At 38.4% G+C, this 27,942-nt stretch overlaps 1 protein-coding gene across 5 annotated transcripts in view; it reads right to left on the bottom strand.

The window, feature by feature from the left end:
- The window catches only part of LOC124723030 (dihydrofolate reductase-like), a 130,499-nt gene that overhangs the window by 19,098 nt on the left and 83,459 nt on the right, over window positions 1-27,942 (bottom strand). For all 5 annotated transcript variants that reach the window (XM_047248205.1, XM_047248206.1, XM_047248203.1 and 2 more), the window contains exon 4: window positions 14,346-14,455. In XM_047248205.1, coding sequence (XP_047104161.1) covers window positions 14,346-14,455 — 110 coding nt within the window. The remainder of the gene's footprint in view (window positions 1-14,345; window positions 14,456-27,942) is intronic.

Genomic DNA, 27,942 nt, shown 5'->3' with positions numbered 1-27,942 from the left:
GGTTTTCACCTACCTCGACAACATAGGTGCACACTGAATCAGATCAGAAGTGACCAGGGCAGATGTTGCACCTGTGTGGATAGAAGTCTTCCACTCAATGTGACTATAGTGAAGAGCAGCAAACAATACATCACATAATGTTTGAATGTTCCCTCAGAGCACTCAAAGTATCAATAGAAGACTTCACAATTAGTCTGCAGAAGCTTCTGCTCAGCTTTCCAACCTGGACTTACAGTTATGAACTCGTTTCTAACTTGTGATTGTGTGTACCTGTTTAGAAATGTATATATTTGTCATATGTAGTTGTCTATATTTCTGTGCCATCATACTATAAATAAATAAATTACCATATAACTTTGATATTCTTGCAAGAACCATGGACCATGCCATTGGTGGTGTGGCTTACGTGCCTTAGTGATACAGATAGCTGTACCATAGATGCAACCACAATGGAGGGGTATCCGTTGACAGGCAAGACAAATGTGTGGTTCCTGAAAAGGGGCAGCAGTTTTTTCAGCAGTTGCAGGAGCAACAGTCTGGCTGGCTGACTGATCTGGGCTTGTAACATCAACCAAAACGGCCCTGCTGTGCTGGTACTGTGAACGACAAAGCAACGGGAAACAACAGCTATAATTTTTTCCAAGGGCATGTAGCTCTACTGTATGGTTAAATGATTTTTCCAAGGGCATGTAGCTCTACTGTAGGGTTAAATGATGATGGCATTCTCTTGAGTAAAATATTCCAGAGGTAAAATAGCCCCCCATTTGGACCTCCGGGTGGGGCTACTCAGGAGGATGTCGGCATCAGGAGAAACAAAACTGGCATTCTAAGGACTGGAGTGTGAAATGTTAGACTCCTTAATCGGACAGGTAAGTTAGAAAATTTAAAAAGGAAAATGGATGGGGTGAAGTTGGATATCGTGGGAATTAGTGAAGTATGGTGGCAGGAGGAACAAGACTTTAGATCAGGTGAACACAGCATTATAAATACAAAGTCAAATAGGGGTCATGCAGGAGTGGAAATAGGAATGCACGTAAGCTACAATGAACATCATACCGAATGCATTATTGTAGCCAAGATAGACATAAGGCCCACACCTAGCTCAGTAACCCAAGGCTGTAGGAAGCAGTAATTACTGATGAAGAGGCTTGCATAGCATAGTCTTCAGAGTGAAGACCACCACCACCACCACCACCACCACCACCACAACAACAACAACAACAACAGCAATTGTGATATTAATTTAACAACAATGAGTTGAAGAAATGTAAATCAGTAGTACAACTGATGTTCTTCAGTAGCTCTGAAGTAACCCTTGGCAGCAAGACGACAATTGGCTCCAACCCTGGATTGTAATTGATACATGGGCCACATCATTAGGTCATGCATTGCACGCTTCCCAAATAGTCTTGCTGCATATGGGCAAAATGTGAAAATCAATTCCATGGTAGGACACATGCTAGACAGCTACGCTGATCTACCTTGGGGCACGGAAGTGGATGGCTCCTCAAATTAATCCCATCATCAGCGTCATTTATGCTCTTTACACATGTAAATCACTCTTATCTATATACAGCCACCAATAATTGCACATAAGCTTTACAAAACTGGTAAGCATGTGCTGTGCCCTCTCATCAAATCCTGTGTTTAAGACACTTCAGGGTATTCAATCCTTCATGGACCTTGCTCTCAGGTCCTTTAAACTGGGCTTCAAGATGCAACACATTACCATGGGTCTCATTGTAACCGGTGCACATTCAAAAGCAAGGTGCAGGAGACAATGATGTGTAGCAGTGAATCGGAAGCTTGTCAGTGTTTTCTGGGACACCCTGTACATCACCTATTGAAATGCAAACAATAACAAGCATAAATTTCTCCAGCAGCTAATAAGCAGTGTAAATGCTAGCCTTCCTTCAGGTTATGTCATCGTTGGTAATTAGTTTCCTGTTTTCAAATTTCCACCTCAATTATAATGAGAAGCCAGAGAAAAGCATCATTCGACATATGCGCAAAATTTTGGACTTGGGTGAAGGAAAGCTGGAGCTGCACTTGATTGTTAAGTGCAATACCCCCATGTATTTTGCATTTATGTACAAACTGAGACACCTACATTCTTCCTTTCCTACACCATTTTGCTTACTTTATGAAAAACATTGGGTCATATGAATAAAATGGAGAAAGTACTTCATACTCAGAATTTCAGAGAACATTCTCACATTTGCATGAATAAAGTGAGTCAGAGGATGTACTTCACACGAGAATGTTGATAGGTTGAGTAAAGAGGTGGGGGTAGTTTTCAACACACAGAAAATTCTCCAATTTCGTATGAATAAAACTAGAAAAGTTTCTTACAAGAGGAGAACATTCTCAATTTTTTGAAATGAGCTGTGCAGTATACTTTGAGCTGAGTTAGTTCTGTTAATGTTCTAAGTTTTACCAATGTTTTTAGTAAAAATGACAGAAATTATGGTACTTGAAAAGGAAAAAAATATATATTTAGCACAAAGAAATACTGAAGAGAGAAACTGTAGAAGTTTACACAGGTTTAACAATGAAAACATTATTTGGCTCGTGAGTCACTTTCTTCCCGAAAATCATGAAAAAGGGGGTGCCTTTTCAAACAAATTGGGAACGAAAACATTTTTGCACTATTTAGCAGACCCAGGTTTTCAGACTGGTGTAAGAGAAGACTTAAGTATACACCTGACCACTGTGTCACTGAAATTTCAGTTACTGTTCATCATGTTATCCAAAAAGCACTTTTGTGGATTCAGTTTCCCAGAAACATATGCAAACTAGAAACAGCAAAAGTTAAGAGACTATCAAGGTATCAGTTTCCATGTGCAGTGAGGATTCTCTATCGCATGTGCATACCAATCATGAACCCCTCTGTACATGGAGATGAATATGTTAATTGAAAGGGCTTTCCTTGTATAAATGTCAAGGGAACATGTGAATATAGTGAAAAGTTTACAAGTGTCAGTGCTTCATGGCCTTGATGATAGAATATGGAGAAATTCTAATGCATGCCAGATACTAAGACGGAACAACAGTAATGCTTTCATTTTAGGAGATGCACGGGTTGGCACTACATCATGGTTAATGACACCATATTACAGAATCCTACAACAAACCTAACTCCAAAGAAAGGGTGACAATCAAATGGTGCTTTGGACAGGTGAAAGGCATTTCCCAGTTCTTCAAAGCAAAATAAGACTTAGTCAAACAAAAGTCTATAAAATGATTGCTGCCTGATTTGAAACTTCCTGGCAGATTAGAACTGTGTGCCCGACCGAGACTCGAACTCGGGACCTTTGCCTTTCGCGGGCAAGTGCTCTACCATCTGAGCTACCGAAGCACGACTCACGCCCGGTACTCACAGCTTTTACTTCTGCCAGTACCTCGTCTCCTACCTTCCAAACTTTACAGAAGCTCTCCTGCGAACCTTGCAGAACTAGCACTCCTGAAAGAAAGGATATTGCGGAGACATGGCTTTGCCAAGGTCCCGAGTTCGAGTCTCGGTCGGGCACACAGTTTTAATCTGCCAGGAAGTTTCATATCAGCGCACACTCTGCTGCAGAGTGAAAATCTCATTCTGGCTGCCTGATTTGTTTCGCACAATGTTGCAAAACAGACAGGGGATGAGTATTTTGCAGCACCTAGTGGCAACGACAATAATCTTCCAGTGATGGGAGAAGAAGAAGCAGCAAACACACCTATGCCTTGTACAAACAGAAAACAAGAAATTGCTAATGTTATATGTCAACTGTAGAGCATGCGGGATTTGTACATAAACTTTATATATAGAAACCTAATTTGTGTAATTTTTTGTAATTAAATAGTCTTTTGGTTTTTCTTGGACTAACTGAAATTTGATTTGGAAACTTTACTTGTACCAAAGATAGTTTCAAGGGTGTGCACGTAAAATAATGATTTCTAAATATCCATGTGTTATACTGTTGTTATAACTATATAGTGTTGCATATGGTGTGCTGGTTATTAGCGCCAAAAAACAGTACCACAGATTACATCTGTTATCTCATGCACCCTTACATTCTCTCTCCGTAAATGCTTGTTCATAGATACAAGCAAATGGTAGCAAAAATTAGTGAATTGTCTGCAGATGTGCATTTGCTAGTGTTTTCTTCCATTCACTCTGGTGTAAAGACGGCTTAAGGGACCTATAGTGAGACTCAAATACTGAAAAACCTAAACTGGCAGATACAATGAGAAAGACACAGCATTTTTTTGTGAAAAACTGCTTAAAAATTATAAGAATAAGCTTTTTGAGCAGAGACTTGAAATACGCTTACACAGAAATCCGGAAGAGAGGTAAGTAATCATTCTTTCCACGCTCAATATGTGAATAGCATGGGCACAAAACTTAATATGGGCAACACTATGGACTACACTCTGTCAAACACTTGTAGGAATTTGCAGAATGTAGATGAAGATGTCAATAGGTGGTGGCCATGTACCACACAGGAATATCTTAAGTCTTGCAAATGTGACTTCTTTCCATTGGAGTGACTGCAGTGACATCAATCATTTGTATGCATTTGGATTTACTTCAAACAGTTTGTTACTTTGTCCGTCTCGCCACTTTTTCTGTCCCTGGCATATGGCCCTTCTTCTATGCTGTAAAAAGATAACATACAATGGAATGGCACACTTCATAGCAAGATGTTTCTGGATCCTATCTTGGGCTGTTGTGTCAAGTCCCTTGTTCATACAAATTCCCTCATACTCTGCTAATCAATGCAACTTTACTTCCTCCGATTGTCGCTATAACAAGAAAAGCTAATCATGCATGTTTTGAGCATAAGGTATATTGTCCGAATACACTACAGAGCAATTAGAGAATCTCAGCAGAAGAGGAAGTTCTTGTCTTGATCTAGTTGCACCACCTCCAGTTCCTACAGCTCTCCAATGAACACTGTAAGTAAATCTCAATCACACTATTAGGGACAACAACCACGCAGCCAACTTTCTCTACATGCTTGGACCCATCAGTCTATGTGGCTTTAAAATCGTAGTGTTCATATAAGAGTGCATATAGCCTCCTCAGTCCTCTAGTAGCGTATATGCTGCATCCAACTTCAATTTTTGCTTCCTCAGGCAATTAACTAAACTTGCTGTGCCCGATTGTAGTGTGTACTTTAAATCATGTGCTCCCTGTGCATCACTTGTTTTCATTTCTGCACGCTCCCAATACATTTCAGTACCTGATTAAAGAAATCTGTTTATCGCAGTTCTAGCATGGCTTCTAGAAATAAACATAATTTCTGCTTGTTTTTACTTCTGAATTATAATGTATTTACAATATGCTTTAATATGCTTATATATGCTAAACTAGTGAATACATGATCTTTTTTCCCCCCTCACAATAATACGGCAACACATTCCCCCCTCCCGGTGTAGCACTGGGTCTACATTCAGCAATGATCTACTTTCTCATCACAAGAGACAAAACAAGAGGAAGTAGAGAATAATGAAGAAGAGAAGGAATATGTTGATAAAAATGATGCATTTCCAATGAGGAAATCCCCCACAGCAAGAAAGCTTGTGCCATCATCACCAGCAAGAATGTTCCATGCTATGCATCTACCTGACATGATAAATAAAACCCAAAAAATCATTTGAGGTGTGTGCTGCCTGCATGCAAGGTTATCACTTGGAGAAATGCATGGTAAATACTGTGCTGTCTTACAACATATTTATTCACAACAGGTTCTGATCATTGATCATCATCACAGTAGAAAAATATTGTGACAACTTCAAATGTCATACACACTATTTCACCAGAAAACACTGGGCAATGAAACCACCAATGTTTTCCATTTGCATTAGCCGGTTATTATGGTGTGAATTACCTTTTTCTGATGTTTGCAAGTCAGCTATGACATCTTTTATGGTGAAATAGCATGCATGACATGTGAAGTTGTCACAGTATTTTTCTGCTATGAAGATGATCAAAACTGGTTGTGAATAAATATATTGTAACACAGCACAGTGTTTACCATGCATTTCTCCAAGTATATCGATGCTGTTGACAGTTGCCTGAAAAACATTTTTAAGGCTATCACATTTGTGTGGTACGCAAAATACATTATATATCTTTGTTTCACAGAAAAAGGAGCTGTTTTTTGCAATGGTGTTAAAAAAAAAACAGGATGTACGTTATGCCCCAGGGAAGTGTGATATGATTGCTCTTATGCTCAACCTACATAAATGATCTTGAAATCAGAGTGAATAGCAATTTACAGCTGTTTGCTAATGATGCTGTGGTGTACGGGAAGATATCATCCTTGAGTCATTGCAGGGAGATACAAGACAAGCTGGACAAAATTTCTAGTTGGTGTGATGAATGGCAGCCAGCACTAAATGGAGAAAAACATAAGTTAATGCTGATGAGTAGGAAAAACAATCCTGTAACAGTCAAATGCCGCATTAGTAATGCGCTGCTTGACACAGTCATATTGATTAAATATCTAGGCACAACATTGCAAAGTGATATGAAATGGCGTGAGCACATCAGCCTGGTAGTCGGGAAGATGAATGCTCAACTTTGCTTTAGTAGGATTGTTGACGGCATACAGAATGTTAATACAACCAACTCTTGAGTATTGCTCACGTGACAGGGATCCCTACCAGGTCAGAGTAAAGGAAGACATTGAAGCAATTCAGAGGTGTGCTGCTAGATTTGTTAACAGCAGATTCAATCAGCACAGGAGTATTATGGAGATGATCCGTGAACTTAAATGGACATCCGTGGAGGGAAGACAACCCTCTGATTGCAAGGCATTATTGCAGAAATGCATAAAACTAACACATAATGTGTTAACATTAAGTCCCCTCATATGAAAAATTTTTTGATTGTATTTTCAGATATCATAATTAAGAAACATTTTGTGACACATACATGTATTTGATATTTATGTGTGACTTTAGCATGAATTTATTTATGTATTTCGATTGTTAGCTTATTTATAAAATCCATCAAAGGAATCCCTGAAAACATGTCAATACTAGGACAATAAATATATTTGAGTCCTGATGTAATGCCATAATATTTTGATGAACTGCAAATATTTTTTAGAATTATTACTTTTGTCTTTCATCCCAGAACAACAAATTGACCAACAATATAAACTTTTCATTCACAAAATCTAGGCTCAAGGCAGACGAGGATAAAACATGCCTAAAACTTAACTCTGAGTACAAGATAGCTAGTATTAGTTTCAACTTAAAAACATTCAAGGCTTCATTGCTAACTCAGATGGAAATATATTCCAACCCTTGGTTACAGCATTCATGTTGCACAACAGCTACAATGGTGAGGTAGTCCTTTGCTCAGATTCCAACATGATTCATTGCTGTAGTATCATTAAGGGCTGATAGTATAAACATTGCTGATCAAATTTGACATTAGATCAGAAATTGAGCTACGTTCAGGGCTCAGCTCTACTGTACCACTAAACTTGGATCCACTGAAGCAGGTTCAGATTTGATCTAAAGTACTATGTAACATGCTTGGCAACATGGCTGAAATCCGCTATCAACACAATTATTGTGTTTTGACTGTAGATATTTATTGTACATCATAGATACACAGTATTTATTATCAACAGTGTCGTGTTATAACTATGGAAGCAAGTAAACAAAAAGGAATGATCCTCAAACTTTTCTCAATACAAAAAAGATTTACTGCTGGAAGTTGTGTTGGGCCAGTATAAAGACATACTGAGTGAAAAAAAAGAAAAAACTGATAAAGTCACTGCAGCAAGGTAAAGGCATGGAGAGAAGTTGTGTGGACTTTAATTCACATAACATCAGGACAGATTGTGATTGAAAGTGTTAGAAAACATGTTACAGAAATGTTCAGAAAAGGACCAAGATGGCATTAGCGCATGACAATGTATAATTTCAAGACATACTTTCTAATTATTACATTTCATTTTTTATGTATGTAGTATGTAAACTGGAGCAAAAATAGAGTCAGATCTCTTCAAAGCAGAAACGCATAAAACTGGAAGTGGTAATTTCGTAAGGCCTACTGTTACAGAAAGTGGACAAAAGCTAACTGCAGCCCTGAAGCCAAATTTTTTTCCTATTTCTAATGCCTACGATGCCGATGCAGATTTTCATCCTAAAGTTATGTGCAGTGGTTTGTAAATATTTTGACATAATCGCATAAATTCTTATGAAGCAACTTTATTGTGTAAAAGGTAATTCATAATGTTCTTCAAATGGCTCTGAGCACTATGGGACTCAACATCTTAGGTCATAAGTCCCATAGAACTTAGAACTACTTAAACCTAACTAACCTAAGGACATCACACACACCCATGCCCGAGGCAGGATTCGAACCTGCGACCGTAGCAGCCTCGCGGTTCCGGGCTGCAGCGCCAGAACCGCACGGCCACCGCAGCCGGCTCATAATGTTCTTCGTTACATTCTTGTTCTGATACAGATAGCACTGGTTACAGTTAATTCACAACATCAGTAAATGAGGCGACAGCTGCAACTTCAAATGAAGATATTGCATTTTTAATAACAATGAAAATGAAGGAGAGAATGTTTACATTGAGCTGGTAAAAATGGTAATGCACTAAGATAATGTAATAACTTTACTGTGACAGCACAAAATTGTGTACTTTACACAGAAAATTACCTCTAATTACAGGTAGATGTGTAACGTGCCAGCCAGGATTCTGTTATAGCAGGAAAATCTTGTCCCAAAAACAAAAGAACAGAAAATTTTCTCGATAAGAAAGACCAGTTTTACAAGAGAAGAATAGAATGCCTTGAGCGTGAACATGAAATCAGAGTTACAGTAATTGCTTGCAAAACATGAGATAAGACTGGAAACCCTCAAAATAGATAAAGAAATTAAAGAATTGGAACTTATAGAAATGAAAAGACAATCCAGACTTTTAATCTGACACATTGTAAACCTTTCCAATCTTGTGACCTTTTGTATAAATACTTTGTTAATGAATTTCACACTTATTGCACTGTGACTGCTGTTACATTCGTTTTCTGTTGGTATGTAGCCTACTGGAACTTCATGGACAGACTTTCAACCTGAAGTTATATGCCGTGTATCGTATACATTTTAATATGCTCTGGTTAATGTTTTGAGCTCGATCTGTTGTGCAACAGGGAGTTTATAATATTATTTGTGGCGTTCTTGTTCTGATAAAGAATTCAATAACCAGGACACAGAGAAGTAACTAGAGCTAAACGAAAGGAAAAGAAAATCTGGCTTTCAAACTGACAACTTGTACATTTATTCCAATTTTTAAGTACTTACTTAAATACATTGTCAATGAATGCCACTCTCACTGCATTAAGACCCCAGTTGACTTTGCGTTCTGCACGTACTCAAATTTCTGTGTACACTCTTCTCCCAGCAAATACAAGTCATCAATTTCAGACTCCTGCTCTGATGCGTTTACAGCCATATTGTGCAAGAGAAATGCTGCAACTATTGTAATTGCTGCACGATTTACTTTTACTCTGAGTCCTACACTCAAACAGGAAAATCGTCTTTTTACTATCCCAAACATTCTTTCAATTGCTGATCTTGTTTTCTTGAGGGCATGATTATAGATACACTCAGCCACTATTTCTTCATGAAATACAGGTGTCAAAAATAGGCTGCAACACTGATCGCCAGTCTCCCAGAAGTATGCCTTCTGGAATTTCTCCTGTTTCCAACTGAGCAGGTACATGTGAGTTTGCAAAAATACTGCTGCCATGGACAGATCTTGGAGATCTAGCTAAAATATTTAAACATCATATTTAGCGTATGAGATCACTTGTATATTTAAAGAAAACCACCATGATGATTTCTAAATATCTCAGCATTATCGCCACCAGGTGATTCGATGAGGATATGCCAGGAAAATGTGCTATTTGATAAAAATTACACTGGATGTTCCTAACGTCATTTTCATAATTGGCATTTTGATAAATTTATTTTTCAATGAGGCAGTGCAGCCCGATACCTTACGGACAGCTCTGCAAGTTCTTGCTATGCCTACTTTAAACAGATCACCAACCACTAAGTGACAGGTTCCTGTGGTGTAAAATCTTAACATTAACAGCAACATGCACGTTGGAGTCAGTGGCTGGTTTCTTCTGGTTGATCAGTAGCCTCTAAGCCTTAGTTCCAACTGCTCTACAATTCTTTATTCCAAACAAAATCTCAGCTTAAATGACTTGTTATTTAATTCCAAGAGTGAGTTCACCCTCCCAGGGAATGTGGCAGGGAGCTCACTGGATCTCGTCGTCGTCCTCAGTGGACACATCTGGATACTCAGATATCTCTAAAGTAAACGGAAGCAAACAATGTAATTCACATCGCGTAGGGTTGTTACATACAGAATTTTGCCCAATAGTGGTCCAAAACACTCAGGAAACACAGAGGGTAAGGTATGGTTTCAATGGTATGGAATGGAATGTCATGGTACTGTTGTTACAATTATCTTTACAAACAATAAAGTGGAGAAAGTAGTAAGAAATGGAAAAAAAATTTCAGAGATTTGACATGGGTTTGAACACATGATCTACTGCACAGCAGTCACTAATGCAACCTCTGTGCCACTGACTCGTATGTATCAGGTCACAAGGTTAGATGTTCAAAGACACTTGCTTACGTTCTATTTATCGCCGTATGTACATTGAACTGTCATAGCAGTTTAAGGATGTATTCAGTAGTTAAAAATGTAATACAAATTCCATAGTTACTGTTGCTCAAGCTGAGAGAGAACATATACGAGATGTTGAATAGCTATTAGCTGCTGTCAAAATTCCCATACTTCTGTTCACTGCAAACATTTCAAATCTTCCTTTCTTATTCTGCTGCTAAGTGTGTATAAAATGGCTTTGAACTAATCACATAAATTATGAATCATCTCCCAAGAGCTATGATGAGATTGATCATTACATACACACAGTAGTCGTAATTCCCTTAACCTAACCTTCCAGATAGAAAAAAATTATTTTGAGCATCAGTCAGGTGAGGGGGCTTAACACATATTTACTTACCATTTTTTGTGTTAAGAACAACTTTTCTTATTATTTCAATTGGTATCTACAAAAAACAAAAGCGATGAATCATAATACCAGAGCACTATAAACTGACAATTAGAGCTGAACCTGACTTTGAATCGCGAATTTTTGCCAGTCAAATATGGTCTAACTTCATGGTGATATGATCTAGGATTAACATTTATACAACACAGATTTCCAGGTTAAATTTGATCTGAGGTAATTTTTCTATTTTAATCTACAGTTAAATGCTTTATACAATTTACCCTAAGGAAAATACATTCAGTTAGCAGTCATGCTTACACACTGAGTTAATATTCAAGTGGCAAAAATCAAGACCACAGACATCACAATTGACTTAACATTATGAAAGTCCCACACCACAGGAATATTTTCTGAGTGGGAAGTGATGGATTACCAGCTTCAGTGCATATGCCAGATTTATGATTTACTGCAAAGAACCTGCATCATGGCTGACACCCTTAACACGGACACTGTCCAACATTTTCAGATATGATGGTCGCACTGATTCACATACTTTACAGTTAAAAAGAGTACCGCTGGAATTGAGCAAAGGCTTTATAAAATATTACAATGGAAGGTCGGTCTCTACTCCAAACCCAAACACAGGGGCATTTCAACATGTACAGTGACAACCTGTAACACAAATCTTGGCCCCGAGAATCTAACTGGACTTTTAAAACTGAAAACATGTGTCCTCCGGTTGCAATTGTCTTATATCGGAGGAAAATAATATTCTGAGACACATCATTCTTTAAGGAGTACAGGTGAAAACTACATTACCAATTTGATACCTGAAATATTGTCCCACCAGAGAAAATTGTAGTATAATAGGGAGGCAAACATGAACCCAAAAATTATGTATTTGTTGTCAGATATCACACAGCCAGTTGTTTTCAACATCAAAAAATACATCTATTAGGTTCTGACTGACCAATTAAGACCTCTTTATCACTGTCTCCAGATACATGAAATGGCTTTTCAGTTTATTGGATGCAAGAAAACACACTAAGTAGCAGCTATTAGAGACCTCAAATGTCTTCTTAATGAATCAGGTGAGAACCACATTACAATAACTACCTCTATTAGTACCATCTTGCTTTTGATTCAGTGGAGTGACAACCACACTTAATTGGAAAGAGTGAAGTGCTGGTCTTTGGATGTGGCATTTAAAATCAATTTTTAAAAGAGTACTTCATCTGTTGTGGTGCTCTTACGTGAGTCGCTGATTAAGTATGTTCCAACTATGATGTTGTGAATGGGTAATTATAGTTCATGAAATAAGCTTAATTGGAATTCAGATGATACCTGTAAAATGAATTTTAATGGTTGCAAGGTGTAGGCCCAAGATTAACACTGAATCTCAAGTTTGCAGAAGTTACTGACAATTATCTGGGAGATTGTATATGATGTGGTTGTGACAACACCATAAACATGACGACTGTTGGGGGTAAACTGGCTTTAGCATTCATCTAACTCTACATCTACAAACATACTCTGCATGCCACCATATGGTGCATTATGGAGGGCACCTTGTACCACTACTGGTCGTTTCCTTCATCTTATCTTCATGGTCTTTATGCTAAATGCTCATGTTGGCAGTAGAATCGTTCTGCAGGCAGCTGCAAATGACAGTTCTCTAAATCTCCTCAATGGTGTTTCACGAAAGGGGTCGCCATTTGAGATGATGAAGAATCTCTGTAATATTCATGTACTGGTCGAAACTACTGGTAACACATCTAGCTGTCCACCTCTGAACAGCTTTGATGTCTACCTTTAATCCAAACTGGTGGGGATCCCAAACACTCACGCATTACTCAAGAATGGGTCACACCAGTCTTTTATCCACAGGTCTCCTTTACAGATGACCCAAATTTCCTAAAATTATCTCAATACAACGAAGTCAACCATTTGCCTTCTCTATTACCGTTCATACACAGCCGTTCCATTCCAGTTGATATCTCTTTGCAACATTACAGTCAGATATTTAACCCTTTCGCTGTTAAAAACCGGCTCTTTGCATTCTGGGCTGAGGCTGCTTTTGTTATGGCTGTCTGCCATAAATGCTGGTGTCTGTGCTGCAAGACAGTGTCTTACTCAAAATGAAATACTAATCATGTGGTTTTTCAAAAACTATTAGGTGAAAAAAATTGATTTTTGCACATCTTACAGTCTGATATCTTCACTTGATAAAGAACTGATCTCTTTCATTATCCACCACACTTACTGTGCTGCATCAAATTAAGTAGAACATTGCACTAAATTTTAAAGACTTCACAGAGGTAAATACACATTACGTAAACTTTGCATGTGGTTGATTTTAGCTCATACTTTCATTCTCAAGTTATTAGGTTTTATATCCGATGGACGGTCAGGTGTGACATGTCATCTGTTTTTAAGAAAACTACATTTAAGAAACACCAAGGTGGAGGCGAGAGATTTCACTACAGTATCCTCTTTAACAAAACTGTCAGTCCTGCAACACTAGCAGGTGTGAATCTCACAAAATCAGAACAGGAAGAGATAATGGTAGACAATGTTTACATCAAGTCACAATACAAGTTCAGACTGGTTAGTTGGTAAAATAATTCCCACAACAAACAGGGCTCTGGATTTGTGTCCCAGTTCTGCACATTTCTCAATTGTCAAAAAAGGTTTGTTGCCACATTGCTAATTAATATGTTTTCTTTCCCGCACAATATTTAATACTGCATGAATGGTAAAGTCAAAACCACAATGAGACTGCTATTACAATGGCTATCTCTGACATTACTGCCAGTACCTGTAGTTAAAACTTTAATGTCCTTGTCAGCGATTTAAATAAATATCAGACATGCAATAAAATAAGGCATAAGAAATACTATATTTTCTCTTCCATGATTTCACTTCTTCCAAAGCTTTGCATAAGGAAGAATATGTAATAACATATTTATTCGATAGGAGGTTACTCTACAGGTCCTCCCAACAACTGGCTGAGTCAGCTGGTTCCCTCCTCAGAGCAAGGCAAGTGCAACAACCTTCTACTGGTGCATACTTTTGATAAAACACTAAGGTGTTTAAATTACCTCCAATATGATATTATTTTTATTTTATTGTAAAAAATCAACATACATGTTCTGCCTGTACAGCATAGGACTATTAGCTTTCACCGAATTGCTGTTTCACAACATCGACTGTAGACAATATACATGTAACACCGTACATTGTACAATCCCAATGAAAAGACAACATTAAACTTCGTCTCAACATATTTTTGAGTTACTCACCTGACAGATTTGTACTGGCTACCAATTTCTGGAAAGAATGTATCACAATTGTAGTCTTTCAAAATATTGGTTATATATAACCTGTGACAGTATGAGGATTTCATCATTTCCTGTAAGAATAACAAAAGAAAACTAATACCTGTAATGACAGAATTAAATACAGGTTCACACATAAACATTGCAAAGATCACACAGTAATGACACTGCACATTATAACAGTTTGAATGTACCAAGTCTCAGGAAATGTGTAAGTCTACCACACGCACTATGTGATCAAATGTATCTGGACACCTGGCTGAAAATGGCTTTTAAGTTCGTGGCGTCCTCCATCGGTAATGCTGGAATTCAGTATGGTGTTGGCCCACCATTAGCCATGATGACAGCTTCCACTCTCGCGGGCATACGTTTCATCAGGTGCTGGAACGTTTCTTGGGGAATGGCAGCCCATTCTTCACAGAGTGCTGCACTGAGGAGAGGTATCAATGTCGGTCGATGAGGCCTGGCATGAAATCGGCGTTCCAAAACATCCCAAAGGTGTTCTATATGATTCAGGTCAGGACTCTGTACAGGCCAGTCTATTACAGGGATGTTACTGTCGTGTAACCACACTGCCACAGGCCGTGCATTATGAACAGCTGCTGCTCAGGCATGTTGAAAGATGCAATCACAACCCCCCGAATTGCTCTTCAATAGTGGGAGGTAAGAAGGTGCTTAAAACACCAATGTGAGCCTGTGCTGTGATAGTGCCATGCAAAATAACAAGGAGTGCAAGCCTCCTCCATGAAAAACATGACCATGCCATAACACCACCACCTTCGAATTTTACTGTTGGCGCTACACACACTGGCAGATGACGTTCACCGGGCACTTGCCATACCCACACCTTGCCATCGGATCGCCACATTGTGTACCGTGATCTGCCACTCCACACAACGTTTTTCCACTGTTCAATCATCCAATGCTTACACTCCTTACACCAAGCGAGACATCATTTGGCATTTACCGGCATGATGTGTAGTTTATGAGTAGCCACTCAACCGTGAAATCCAAGTTTTCTCACCTCCCGCCTAACTGTCATAGTACTTCCGGTGGATCCTGATGCAGTTCGGAATTCCTGTGTGATGGTCTGGACAGATGTCTGCCTATTACACATTACGACCATCTTCAACTGTCGGCGGTCTCTGTCAGTCAACAGACAAGAATCGGCCTGTGCGCTTTTGTGCTGTACATGTCCCTTCACGTTTCCACTTCACTGTCACTTGGGAAACAGTGGACCTAGGGATGTTTAGGAGTGTGGAAATATCATGTGCAAATGTATGGCACAAGTGACACTCTGACCACATTCGAAGTCTGAGTGTTCTGCTCTCTCACAATATCCAATGACTACTGAGGTCGCTGATGTGGAGTACCTGGCAGTAGGTGGCGGCAAAATGCACCTAATATGATGAACATATGTTTTTGGGGGGGTGTCCGGATACTTTTGATGACATAGCGAATGCACATAAAACACTTAACATATTTAAAGAATTTTGTTTATTTTCCTTCACATAGACACTGAGGCATGATGAAATAAAAAATATTTGCAATCGTTTATCTTAATGTCACTATCCCATTTTACTATTCATAATCAGCATATACCTTATTTATAGGTAGTACAGTTTGTGATTACTGAAAATCAGTTCACAGTTTGTCAGAGTAGTAAAATATGTAAAGTCCACTGTTCAGTAAAAAGGAGAGAGTTTGGACCTTAATGTCATGTTAGGATGGAGCACAAGCCCAGACTGGGATAGGATGAGGAAGGAAATCAGCCTTGGCCTCCTCAAAGGCAGGATGGCTGGCAAGTATCTGAATCTCAGTCCTGAATGCAAGTCCAGTGTCTTAAAGTTTACATCATCTCACTCAGTGTCATTACTTGGAGGTCAGAAACAAACACTTATCACAACTATCAATTCTTTATGAAAACTGCTTTTTTTATTTGCAAATCCAGGAACGAAGATAATATGTTACATATCAGCACACTTTGCACAGAGAACATTAAATATGAATAAATTGTCAAACTTATTTTTCCATTTTTCACATTTTATTCTTCTTTCAGTTCTATATGGCAATTTACAAATATTTACTCATGTGTTTCAGTCATTCAAAAACACAATTTCTCAGAATCTACTAAATAATGGTTCATTTCAGCTATTATCTCTTCATATGATGGGATTTTCTTTTCATTAATCCACTTTCTCCAGTATTCACAAAAAAACATCACGAAGTAGCCAAATCTAGAAAATTGGCAGATGATGTAGCAGCTTTTAGCACAATTTCACAATTTTGACTGTAGTACCTTCAGACATGTGGGAAGGTGCATTACTCTGCTGAAATAAAAGCCTTTGCTTAGTAAAATTGGGTAACTTTTTCTTCAACTTTTACAGAAATTTGATATACAAAATTATACTATGTGTAGTAACCTTTCTGCATTTTTGATGGGGGATGGGGAAGATCCGTTTTCACCAATATGGTGGAAGTCCAAAAATTACAATGTAACTGAAGATCCTGTCAATAGCTTCTCCATAGCTAAAGTTTCTTCTAGAATATTAAATATTTGTTATTTTCTATGTTGTTATCTTGCATATCTATAGTCAGCAGCTGCCCAATAGGATATAAAAACACTGGCCTTTCCCCCAAAGGCTTCTCTCATGTACTTGACACACACACACACACACACACACACACACACACACACACACACACACACACACACACACACACCTCCTTTCCCCCCTCCCTGTGTCGACTTCTACTTACCCGATCTCTGTATCCATCTCATCCTCCCACCACTATTTATCTATCTCATCCTCCCCACTCTCTTTATCCAACTTCTCCTCTCCCTTCTTCCTTTTCCACCTGTCCACTACCTCTTTACACCTTCCTCATGGCTCCTGCATCTGCCCCCCCCCCCCCCCTTTCCTGTATCTCTCTGTCCATCTCCATCTCCTGCTCTCTCTGATCACCTCCACCTACGCCTACACCTCCACACCTCTCTGATCATCTCCTCCTCCTCACCTCTTCGCTCTGCATGTCCCCTCCTCCCCGTCTCTCTATCAATTTTCTCCACCTCCCTCTCTCTGCCCGTCTCATCCTCCCTGCTCTCACTGTCCACTTCACCCTCCCCCACTCACTGTCTCCTCGGCCCTCCTCTCTTTATGCAGCTGTGCCCAGCAGCATATGTCTGCAAGACATGCCATTACTACTCACACAAAACCTCTTCCCCTCTGTCTATTCTTCTCTTCTTACCCCAACTCTGTCTGTCAACCCCCATCCCTCCCTCCCTCCTCCTCCTCCTAGCCCCTCTCTTGCTGTCTATACTTTCCTCCCCCTCTCTTTATCACTTCCTCCCCATCTCTTTCTGTCTGTCCCCTCCTCCTCCACTTCTCCGTACACCTCATCCTCCCATCTCTTTCATTATCAATTTCCTCCCCCCTCTTATTGTTCAGCAGCATCCATCCGCAATTGTAGACCCTGTTAGGTATGCTGATACTACACACACAAAACACCTTTTGTGTACAGCAGCCTACTAATCAGGGGTTGAAAAAAAAACCTTTTTTGCCCCCATCTTTCCTTTTGTGGCAGCTAGGACTTTCTGAGCCCACAGCACTGATTTTCATGTAGCAAGCAGCATGTGCACCAAATTTGGTTGAAATCAAACCACTGGTTTAGGAGGAAATGTTGGACACATGCACAAATACATACATAAATCCTGTTTTTTTTATATATAAATTGCTAACACCCACAGACCACAATACGTGGTCAGCACTTCTCTGCGCATATGTACACAATCGAAGTCTATCACTTGTGGGTCATACTATGCAACAGAGCACACAACCAAAATTATTTTATTTTTTCCTTCTATCCTCTTGAATAATTTTCAAGGCAAAAAGTTCTATTTTATGACCACTCTTCTCCATTTAGCCAAAGAAACAAATTTTCTGTGTACCGACTACCTTCAGACTGTCTCACCAGTGTTATGACAAAAAGATCCAATTGAATTTCTCCAAATATATAACAGTTGCTCGATATCAGAGATAAATGAAAGATGTAATTAAAACCCCCTTTCAAATTTCAGTAGTTAAATTGTTTGTAACAAATCTAGTCACTTCCATCGTTCTTAAGAAATCTCTCCATAAATAATTTACAGTTACTTTGTGCTCTATCAAGGTTCAATTAGTATGAGGACTGTTCAAAAAGTATCCTACTTTTATTTATAAAATCAATATTTATTCAGACATTATGTTTTAGTCACCTTTGGCTTCTACACACCTCTCCCAATGCTGCTGCCACTGCTGAAAACATCAATGGAAAGCCTCTTTTGGTATGGTGTGCAGCTGCTCCGTCGAATTCTGCATAATTTTTCCCTGTTCTGAAATCTGGTCCCTCTCAGAGTCTTTTCAGTTTAGGGAAAAGCCAGAGGTCACTTGGTGCTAGGTCAGGGGAATTGGGAGTTAGACAAAAAACAGCCATGTTGAGGTGGTCAAAAAACTGAATTAACTAAGAACAATGAGCAGGTCAATTATCGTAGTGATGGCACCAACTGTCCACTGCCCGCCAGTGTAGCTGTTTGGTCTCACTGCTTCATGAAGATGATGCAGGACCTCTTAGTAGTACTCCATATTGACATTGGTACTTTCTGAGGCATACTCATGATGGACCACACCACTGGAGTCAAAAAAGATGGTCAGCAAGACTTTCACACTACTGCGGACCTGCTTCGCTTTTTTGGGTCTCAAGGATAATGGATGCTTTCACTGTGATGTTTAGAACTTTGTTTCTGGGTCATACCCGTAAACTCAGAACTCATCACCAGTGATCACTGTGTTAAGAAAGATGGGATTACTGTTCATAGTATACAGCATGTTCTTACGATCTCCAAAGTTGCTTATGCTTAGTTGTTAGCAAGTTTGGCACAAGTTTTGCTGAGAGACTCCTGAGGTCCAAATGTTCTGTTAAAGTAGAATGAATAGATCCTATACGAACTTTAGCTTCATCTGCAAGTTCTCTGATTGTGATTTGTCTAGCTTGCATCACCAGATCGTTACCTGATCAAGAACAACCTCAATTGTTCATAAATTTTGACAGCACAGTCTACGGAGAGCAGCGGCCTGATGTTTTATTTAAGTTACAACGAACAGTCGAGATCACAATAATATTTCTTTATTGACAGGTTTGGGCTTATATACAAGCCATCTTCAGTCTCCCTCACACCTATGGCTGGTGATGAGGGCTCCTCGGATTTCTTGTGGTATCACGATCAACGATCGTGATGCCACAAGAAATCTAATAGATTAAATTCATTTGGTTTTACTGTTCTTAAACTGGTTGCATTAGAGATTGCATTCAGTTGGTAATGGCATGTTCATTGCTGTAAGAGGTAGTTTATCTTGTAGGGAAATTGAATTAGTTGCTGCGACTTAGTATGGGCAGATGTTATACTCAACAACCTACCCTCGATAAGCTGGCAAAAATACATGTTTAAATTTGGTAGTAAGCATAAAACATCATCCAATATTGCACTAAATGGTTGCCGAGATAATTATTTTGAACAAGAAGTTCAGGACCCCAGTCAAAGTGTAAGCAGTTGCAATAACATACTAGACCTCTTAAACAAATACTCCTCAGTAAATAGGAAGCGTAACAAAGGATATAAGGACTAGTGACCACAATGTCGTCGTAGCACGACTGAATACCATAATATCCAAATTCATCAAAAGTAAAAGTAAAATATATCAATCTGAAATGCAGATAAAAAGTCACTTGATGCCTTACTGAGAGACAGTCTCTATTCCTTCCAAACTATGTAAGCACAGATCAGATGTGGCTTAGATTCAAAGAAATAGTATCAACAGCAGTTGAGAGATTTACACCAAATAAATTAATGGCAGGCAGAACTGATCCCCCATGGTACACAAAACAGGTCAGAAGACTGTTGCAGATGCAACCAAAAAGGCATGCCATATTTATAAAAACCCATCATCTCCAAGGTCAATGATCTTTTACAGGAGCCCAAAATTTCAATGTGAGAGGCTCTTAATGGTTTCCACAAAAAAACTGTGTCTCAAAGTCTGGCAGAAAATCCAAAGACATTCAAGTTCTACATAAAGTACAGCTGAAGCAAGACACAATCAACACCACCATTACAGATAAGAGAGTTGCTGAAATGGGGTTACCAAAATTCCACCAACAAAAAAAAGTTTAGAAATAGTCTAAAAATTGTTCGAGGAACCTTCTGCTGATCATTTAAGTGTAAATGCAGAGTATTCATGTGGATGTATAGCTACAGCTTAAGTCAATTCATTGTGCCACTAACACTTGCAAAATATGCACACACTTCAAACAAAAGCACCAACGCTACTGAAAACAGGTACACTGCAAAGTCAGTTCACACAACAGCAACAATGAGAAATTGTACAGTCTTACAATAAGAAATTTTACAGTCTTACAGGAAAAGTAATAGCAGTACTAAAAGTCATGTAAATTTAACAGTTTTCCCTGGATTATACTACTCAACACCATTAGTTAAAGTGCATTATATGCTTCAGCTTAACAGGATGTACAACAAAATTGCAGTCCAACAGCTTACTTCTTTAGTAATGTGTATGGTTTTATATATTCCCCTCCTTTTTCCCTTCATATTTTCTGGGCTTCATATATTAAACCCAATCAATGGTATTAAATTTTGTTTAGTTGGCTAAAAACATAAAATATGATTTTCCCACATACAATCTATACAGTAAATTTTATCAACTATTTCTCATAAGTCGTTCCATGCCAAGTCAACTCAGTTGCCAACCTGATCATCTCCAATCTTCATCAAATTTGGTGTGTTTGTTGAAATAATGCTAAATTACAGAACTGCAGCGTAGTATGACAGGAATAATGGCAAACTGACATTCTGAAAATCTGTGGAAAATTTGACAAACACTGCAGAGAAAAATGATTTTAACTTCTTTTCCAGTAGACAGAGATCTGCAAAACAGGTAATTTTGGAAGGTCTGAGAACAAGCTTTCAGATAATAAGCAACATGGCCATAAACAAACAATGTACACAGTTAAGATCAGTAACTTAGCGACCTAGAATATCTCAAACCAGGTCATGTTCAAAACTAATAAAAAACATACTTGCTTCATGTTTCACTACACAACATAGTTAAAATTAAAGTTGGGATGACATTTCAATAAGGAGACATAAATTAATAAGAACATGTTCCGAAAGAAAAACCACAACCTGTCACGTCATAGCAGTGACTAGTGTAGTGAAACCAGGGGTAGGATGTAAAAATGTTGTAGACACTAACAATCAAACAAAATTAATGCAGGGGAATGACTTTATCATCTGTATAATGGGATCAAATGATGTGGCAAAAAAATGAAGCAACTGTTTTGTGAAAACGCTGCAGAATTTTCAACAAGATAACAAATGCAGGAAAACACAGTAGTTGCCACACTGCCTCATATGCTTGACCTAATTTATAGTTCATATGTAACCAAAGAAATTCGGAAAACAAACATTACAATAAGGAAACTATGTTGACAATATGCTAAGTGCAATGTACTGGATATAAGCAACCTGCACCGACATCTGCACACAAAGCGTGGACTGCATTTGAACTATGAAGGGAAAAGGTTTGTTTGTGATCGTGTTAATGAAATAATTAAAGAACGACTTTTAAGGAATAGAACTATATCAGTTTCCTATACATCCTTCCAACACGACAGCGAGGAAAACAAAATGAATAAGAAAGAAGAATGAAAATAAAAAACAATACTGATGATCCTAATTTAAACTAAAGGTATGTGATGCTGTAAATACACTATGTGATCAAAAGTATCAGGACACCTGGCTGGAAATGACTTACAAGTTCGTGATGCCCTCCATCAGTACCGTATTTACTCGAATCTAAGCCGCACTTTTTTCCAGTTTTTGTAATCGAAAAAACTGCCTGCGGCTTAGAATCAAGTGCAAATTAAGCGGAAGTTCTGAAAAATGTTGGTAGGTGCCGCCACAACTAACTTCTGCTGTCGAATTATGTAGCGCTACACAGGCATGCTTTGCAGGCACAAAGATAAATACTGGCGCCAAAACCTCTGCGTCAGTAAAATGAAGTAAATACAAATTCCGTATTGGTCATCTTCGAATATAGCAGCATTCCAACGTACTACGAAAATCCGACTGGCAAGACTGTTTGGGATGTTTGTCAATATGGCCAACTCTGCATTCTGAATTTTTTCCTACCTGTGACAAGAGATCGTTGCTAATAGGAACTTTTATGAATTGTGAATCACATGCAGTATTCTCTTCACCATAAAAATAAGATGAATATAAACATTTTGCCATGTACTCTTTCGTATTTGCTGCTATCTCATTTAAATCCTGTCTGCCTAATAAACTGCGAAACTAGAGTGAGACAACAGCAAACGCGGAATAATATACATATCATGTCATGTTTATATTCGTATTATTCTTATGCCTAATAGTGATACAGTCAGAAATGAAGCACGGCAATTGACAAGATTTTTAAATCTAAGATGACTAATTTCTGTGCAGAATGTAATGTACTACAGAGGCATCTGCAAAGATTTTCAAACAAAGAAAAATTTTCGCTAAACTCTCGTTCAGAACATCTATCATACGCAGTCTATTATTTGGTTCTTGTTGATCATTATCAAAGAAAGCAGCAGTGTAAGTAACAACAAATAGCAGTCTCTTGCCATTGTTTTGCTAATAAGACAATTCCTCTCTTTTTTTAAATTGTAAGCTGTGTTAGCGCGCACAAAAGCAAGTCATGCCGCAAGCGGCGACAGGTCGTAAACACACATTATCAGAATGCAACAAACAATGCGGGCACAGTACAGTAATGCATTTTCAGCTTAGAGTGACGTAAACACCTATAACAAAGAGAATGGCACTTATCAGATCAATGAAAAATAAGCAGTCAATTCAATCCAGACAAATCACGTGAAAATGGAATGGTACCCGTATAAATACGGACGGAGCACCTGACGCATAGCAATGGCTACATGGTAAAGCTTAACTGCTAAGCTTAAGACTCGAACCAAGCTACTGTAGCTGTATCGTCATTCATTCGATCTAAATTGTGTCTCATATTACAGTAGACCAACTTTGCTTCGATTTGGAGGTGCGGCCTAAAACTTTTCTCTCCCTTGGAATTTCGAGTCTCAAATGTCAGGTGCGGCTTAGATTCGAGTAAATACGGTAATGCTCGAATTCAATAAGGTGTTGGCCCACCCTTAGCCTACATGACAGCTTTCACTCTCGCAGGCATACGTTCCATCAGGTGCTGGAACGTTTCTTGGGGAATGGCAGCCCATTCTTCACAGAGTGCTACACTGAGGAGAGGTATCAATGTCGGTTGACGAGGCCTGGCGAAATCGGCGTTCCAAACCATCCCAAAGGTGTTCTATATGATTCAGGTCAGGACTCTGTGCAGGCCAGTCTATTACAAGGATGTTGTTGTTGTTGTTGTTGTGGTCTTCAGTCCTGAGACTGGTTTGATGCAGCTCTCCATGCTACTCTATCTTGTGCAAGCTTCTTCATCTCCCAGTACCTACTGCAACCTACATCCTTCTGAATCTGCTTGGTGTATTCATCTCTTGGTCTCCCTCAACGATTTTTACCATCCACGCTGCCCTCCAATACTAAATTGGTGATCCCTTGATACCTCAGAACAGGAATGTTATTGTCGTGTAACCACTCTGCCACAGGCCGTGCATTATGAACAGGTGCTTGATCGTGTCGAATGATGCAATTGCCATCTCTGAATTGCTCTTCAACAGTGGGAAGTAAGAAGGTGCTTAAAACATCAATATCAATGTAGGCCTGTGCTGTGATAGTACCACACAAAACAACAAGGGTCAAACCCCTGCATGAAAAACACGGCCACACTATAATGCCACCGCCTCCGAATTTTACTATTGGCACTACACATGCTGGCAGATGATGATCACTGGGAATTCGGCATACCCACACCCAGCCATCAGACCGCCACATTGTTTACCACGATTTGTCGCTCCACACATCATTTTTCCACTGTTCAGCCATGCAATGTTTACGCTCCTTACACCAAGCAAGGCATCGTTTGGCATTTACTGGCATGATGTGTGGTTTCTGAGTAGCCACTCGACCATGAAATCCAAGTTTTCTCACCTCCCGCCTAACTGTCACAGTACTTGCAGTGGATCCTGATGCAGTTCAGAATTCCTATGTGATGGTCTGGATAGATGTCTGCCTATTACACATTACGACCCTCTTCAACTGTTGGCAGTCTCTGTCAGTCAACAGAAGAGGTTGGCCGGTACGCTTTTGTGCTGTATGTGTCCCTTCACATTTCCACTTCACTATCACATCCAAAAGAGTGGACCTAGGGATGTTTAGGAGCACGTAAATCTCGCATACGTACGTATGACAGAAGTGACACCTAATCATTTGACCACGTTTGAAGTCCGTGAGTTGTGCAGAGCACCCCAGTCTGCTCTCTCACAATGTGTAATGAGTACTGAGGTCTCCGACATGGAGTGCCTGACAGTAGGTGGAGCACAATGCACCTAATATGAAAAACATATGTTTTTGGGGGCGTCCGGATACTTTTGATCACATAAGGTACTAACCCCAATTATCAAATCATGAATATGCCAGATCTAAAAATTTATCACCATAATGTGAAATCCATGCGTAATAAGATCGATGAAATTAATGTACTATTAACAGATGAACTTAAAGATATCTCAGTGTTATGCATTTCTGAGCACTGGCTTAACCCAGAATTAATTCAGAATATGAAAATAAACAAATTCATTTTGGCTTCTTACTACAGCAGGAAAAACAGCAAGCAGGGTGGGGTGGCAATTCACAAAGGAAAACGTAGATTTTATTACCCTACCTGACTTAACTAGAGCAAATGTTGAAAAGGATTATGAAATTGCAGCTATACAAATTATTCAGTTTAACTTGGTTATTACTACAGTTTACAGATTACCATCTGGAAATTTTTAACTTTTCTTAAACACAATGGGGTCATTGTTAAATAAAGTAAATAAAATGTATTGCGAGTTGATAATCTGTGATGACTTCAATATTGATTTCCTCACAAATAGAGAGACCCTTTTGAGCCCTGCAACATCCTTTAATTTAAAGGTCAAAGTAAAATCTGCTACCCGAGTAACAGAAACTTGCCAAACAGCTCTAGATCAATTTCTACTCAATAAGAGTTTACACACACTTCACTACAAATTTTCAATGCATGTTTTAGTGACCATCTTGCTATAATATTAAGCATAAAAGTAGAAGGCAGTATTATTAACAACAAATCTTTAAGAACCTCATGTAGAAGTTATAATCAGGATAAAATAAACTACTTCAACAGCTTATTACAGAAATAAAAACGGTCAGAAGTGTACAAAATGAACGACATAAATGAGAATTCAACATTTTTATTGATACATTAACCCATTTCTTTCAAATTGAATTTCCACTGAAAACTGTAACCATACAGGGGAACTCTAGAAAAAATAGCTGGACAACAAGGGGAATAAGGGTTTCATGCCAGAAGAAAAGACTACTGCATGAAATTTGTAACTCAAAAAATTCCTCACCTGAATTATGTGCATTTTTTAAAAAAACTCCAAAATATTAAGAAAAGCAATAAAAGCACTAAAATTATGCATAATGATGAATACATTTATAATTCAGCTAATAAATCAAAGGCTATGTGGAGTATTATAAAAAAGGAATCTGGAGAATACAGACAATCTTGCAAAAATATAACACTATCACAAAAAAATAAAAAAGTAACAAACCCCTTAGAAACAGCCAACACTTACCAATTTTTTCACAGGTGTTGCTGATAACATGTTACAATCAGACTTACATAAGAGCAACCAGGCACATGAATATAAAAAGTGGATGTAGAGGATCAATGTACTTCAGTTCTGTTTCAGAAGATGAAGTAGCTACAGCAATGAAAGGACTAAAAATTCCAACTCTGCAGGCATTGATGGTGTACCTGCGACAATATTAATGAAGAGTGTATCAAACCTAATTGAAATACTCACACACTTATGCGACTGTTCACTTCAGGCAGGCACTTTCCCTGATGTACTGAAAACATCAAAAGTTATTCCTGTATATAAAAGAGGTGAGAAGGAATAATGTAAATAACTACAGACCCATCACAATTTCCTCTTGCATCTCAAAAGTATCAGAAAAAGTTGTGTATGACAAATTTATAAAACTTATAAATAAAAACAACATCCTATGTAATGAACAAATAAGAGGTCAACGACAACTGCTATTTATGAGTGCCTCAATTCCAGTCGAAACCTGATGGACACAAAACAGCAGTCAATAGGAGTATCTATTGACCTGTCAAAGGTTTTTGACATGGTGGATCATAAAATTCTGTTATCAGAGCTTGAAAGATATGGTATTCGAGACTGGATCAGTTCCTTCCTGACTAATGGTTAGCAGACAGTGTGCATCAAGCTTACAAATATCAAACTAAAAACTGTATCTCAAAACTTGGTGTACCCCAAGAATCTGCAATTGGACCCCTTCTGTAAATAAATGACCTAAACTTAAATATTGATGCACATAAAACAAATATATTTCCAGATGACACCACAATTCTACTAAAAGGAGATAGCAATGAACATTTACAGCAGTCAGTAAACAGGGTGTCAAAACAACTTAACAGCTGGGCACAGAATAATCAACTTGGGGAAAAAAACACCATTGCACTAAAATTCTAACATTCCACAAAGCTCCTAACATGGGTGCGTTTATCCCACGAGTCTCTAGCAATGACGAAATAGTTGGTAACAGTACTGAAACCAAATTCTTAGGACTTTAGCTGCAGAGCAATGTAAAATGGGATACGCATATTGAATATCTCAATGTAGAACTGAGCAAAACATGTTACCTTCTTTGCTTATTAAAATCATGCTGTAGTGAGAAAACATTAATGAATGCATACCATGCCTACTTTCATCCTCATCTTTGATATGGGGTCACTTTCTCGGAAAACTCTAAAACAGCTAATAGCACTTTTAAACTAAAAAAAAAAAAAAAAAAAAAAAAAAAAAAAAAAAAAAAAAAAACGAGCCATTAGAATCTTGTTTGGGTGCAAGCCTAAAGACTCTTGTAAGCCTCTGTTTAAGAAATCTGGTATTCCTCCATTACCATGTGTATACATTATGGTTACCCTTTTATTCTTCAAAATACATGTAATAGGTAAGGACTGCAGACTGCAAAAAAACTGTGATATACATGATCACTTTACCAGATAAAACAGAAACTTATACATAACCCAAATTAGCAAACCTCTGTGCCAAAAACGTACTTTTCACATGTGATTAAGCTTTATAACAAACCTCCTGAAAACATAAAAGCTATTACTGAGATCAACACCTTTGGAAAACCTCTAAAGTCATATTTACAGCATCACTGTTTTTACTCCATTGAAGAATATTTGAATTTATGGAGTCCATTGAAGAATATTTAAATTTATGAAGTGTATTACATAAATACTTATGTATA

Source organism: Schistocerca piceifrons, chromosome X, assembly GCF_021461385.2.
Source record: "Schistocerca piceifrons isolate TAMUIC-IGC-003096 chromosome X, iqSchPice1.1, whole genome shotgun sequence".
Lineage (NCBI taxonomy): Eukaryota > Metazoa > Arthropoda > Insecta > Orthoptera > Acrididae > Schistocerca > Schistocerca piceifrons.
Note: the sequence above shows the minus strand (reverse complement) of the source record. Positions and strands in the feature narration are given on the sequence as shown.